At 51.5% G+C, this 1,949-nt stretch overlaps 1 protein-coding gene across 1 annotated transcript; it reads left to right on the top strand.

Annotated features, from left to right (window-relative positions):
* The first annotated feature begins 325 nt into the window (after positions 1 to 325).
* On the top strand, positions 326 to 1,259 carry LOC119367866 (ethylene-responsive transcription factor ERF022-like). The gene has a single exon (XM_037633254.1). The coding sequence runs from the start codon at positions 379 to 381 to the stop codon at positions 910 to 912; it is 534 nt and encodes a 177-aa protein (XP_037489151.1). The 5' UTR covers positions 326 to 378; the 3' UTR covers positions 913 to 1,259.
* The last annotated feature ends 690 nt before the right edge of the window (positions 1,260 to 1,949 follow it).

The following is a 1,949-nucleotide window of genomic DNA, read 5'->3' as shown; positions in this document are numbered from 1 at the left end:
GAGCCTGCTGCTAGCACTGCTAATTACTTTTGAGTGTCCTTTGCTGTCCTTCGCACCAGTGCATGCATGCATGCATGCATGTACACTCGGTCCCCGAAGATGTGGAGTGGTCAGACTGCAACGGCACACGATCCATCGTCCATTCCACACTGCATCTGCCAGGAAGGCATTATTATTGCGCGCCAATCATGAAAGCAAATGATGAGCTTAACATAGTAGCCAGCGTACGTATGAAGTGACATCGATCCTGTGGCAACAGTGCCCCCGCCATTCCCCGTCTCCTATATAAGCCCACAAAGATCGCATCCATCTCTGCATTGCATCCCACACTCTTCGATCATCTCCGTCGTTATACGTTGGGCAAGAAGCGTTAGATCGATGGACGAGTCGGGCAATGAGCAGTTGCCAAACTCAAGCTCCTCCCAGTCTCAGTACAGGGGCGTGAGGAAGAGGAAATGGGGCAAGTGGGTGTCGGAGATCCGGCAGCCCGGCACCAAGACCCGCATCTGGCTCGGCAGCTTCGAGTCGGCCGAGATGGCCGCGGTGGCGCACGACGTGGCGGCGCTGCGGCTGCGTGGCCGGGACGCGCAGCTCAACTTCCCGGGGTCGGTGGACCGGCTGCCCCGGCCGGCGAGCTCGCACCCGGACGACGTCCGCGCCGCGGCGGCGGAGGCGGCCGAGCTCGTGCGGGGCGAGCCGGCGCTGGTGGCGCGGGGGCAAGGCGAGTGCCCCGGGTGGGAGCTGGTGGGCGGGAGAGGGAGCGACGAGGAGTTCGAGGTGGACTCGCCCAGGCTATGGGCCGAGATGGCGGAGGCCATGCTGCTGGAGCCGCCAGCATGGGCCACGGGCGCCAGCGAGATGGACCAGGGCGCGCACTGCTGGTCGCACGGGTCCCTCTGGGACGCCTACTAAGCTCGGCCCGCGGGCCGATGTGTATGGCCGTTAATTAGGGGTACGTACGGTACGTGCCATTGACCTCAGTACCTCGCAACTCCTTTCTCTGGAGAGGGGTACATGGAGTCGACGCCCAACGTGAGGCGTTCGAGCCTCGCGGGGCTACTCAGAATTGGCCTCGGTGTGTGCGCGAGTGTGTTATGTGTGTGTTTTCTTTTCGTTCCGTTTGGCTTGAGATCCTTTGCGGCATCATATCGGCCTGTATCGGGTTTGTTAGTCAGCTCATTACCCGCAGATAATCCGGGATTCTAAGTTACTCATGGTAGTGATCCTTTGAGCTTATTTATGGGAAAGTCATCTTCTTAGCTCGAGCTCACATGCCCCTACCATAAAAAAATCAAAAAGATATGAATTTTTGTTGTGCTAAACATTTATGAAAGTTTTGAGTGCTGCAAAGTTTCATTCTGAAATGACATTTGTGGAAGTTGTACCAAAAAAAATTAATGCTACAAAATGCTTTTGAAAGTAGTATTTTTGAACCATTCATTTTTTTCCACGACTTCCATGAATGTTATTCCATGATGAAACTTTGCAAGCACTCAAAAAATTCATCAATGTTTGCCACACAAAAAATAGTTTCAGATTTTACAATTCACTCGAGCTCATTTGAGCTCGAGCAAAGATACTCCACATCCCTTATTTATGGCTATATGATTGAATAGCGGAAAAAGAATCAGATCTTCAATTCGGTGGCCAGGCTCATATGCACCCGGTGAACAGTAAAATAAGAAAATAGCAAAAGAAATTGGATGCAAGATGCTTGAGTGTGGCAGGCACGTGCGAAATTTCATGACTAAATGACATTCGAGGAGCTCGCGGCAAAAAAAGACAAAATTAGCTCCAAACAATGTTGTTTTCAAATGTTTCTCATAGGTCTGAAATTTGTATTTTTTGCTGAGTGCTACTGAAATGTTCAAACTCCACGAAGTTTGGCACGGCCTTCACGCATATGAGCATCTCGCATAACAAAAAAAAAATCTGTTGTTTCTACTATT

Source organism: Triticum dicoccoides, chromosome 2B, assembly GCF_002162155.2.
Source record: "Triticum dicoccoides isolate Atlit2015 ecotype Zavitan chromosome 2B, WEW_v2.0, whole genome shotgun sequence".
Classification (NCBI taxonomy): Eukaryota; Viridiplantae; Streptophyta; class Magnoliopsida; order Poales; family Poaceae; genus Triticum; species Triticum dicoccoides.
Note: the sequence above shows the minus strand (reverse complement) of the source record. Positions and strands in the feature narration are given on the sequence as shown.

What these genes read in the sequence shown, in the direction of transcription:
- LOC119367866 (XM_037633254.1), top strand. Translation starts at nt 379, where the DNA reads ATGGACGAGTCGGGCAATGAGCAGTTGCCAAACTCAAGCTCCTCCCAG.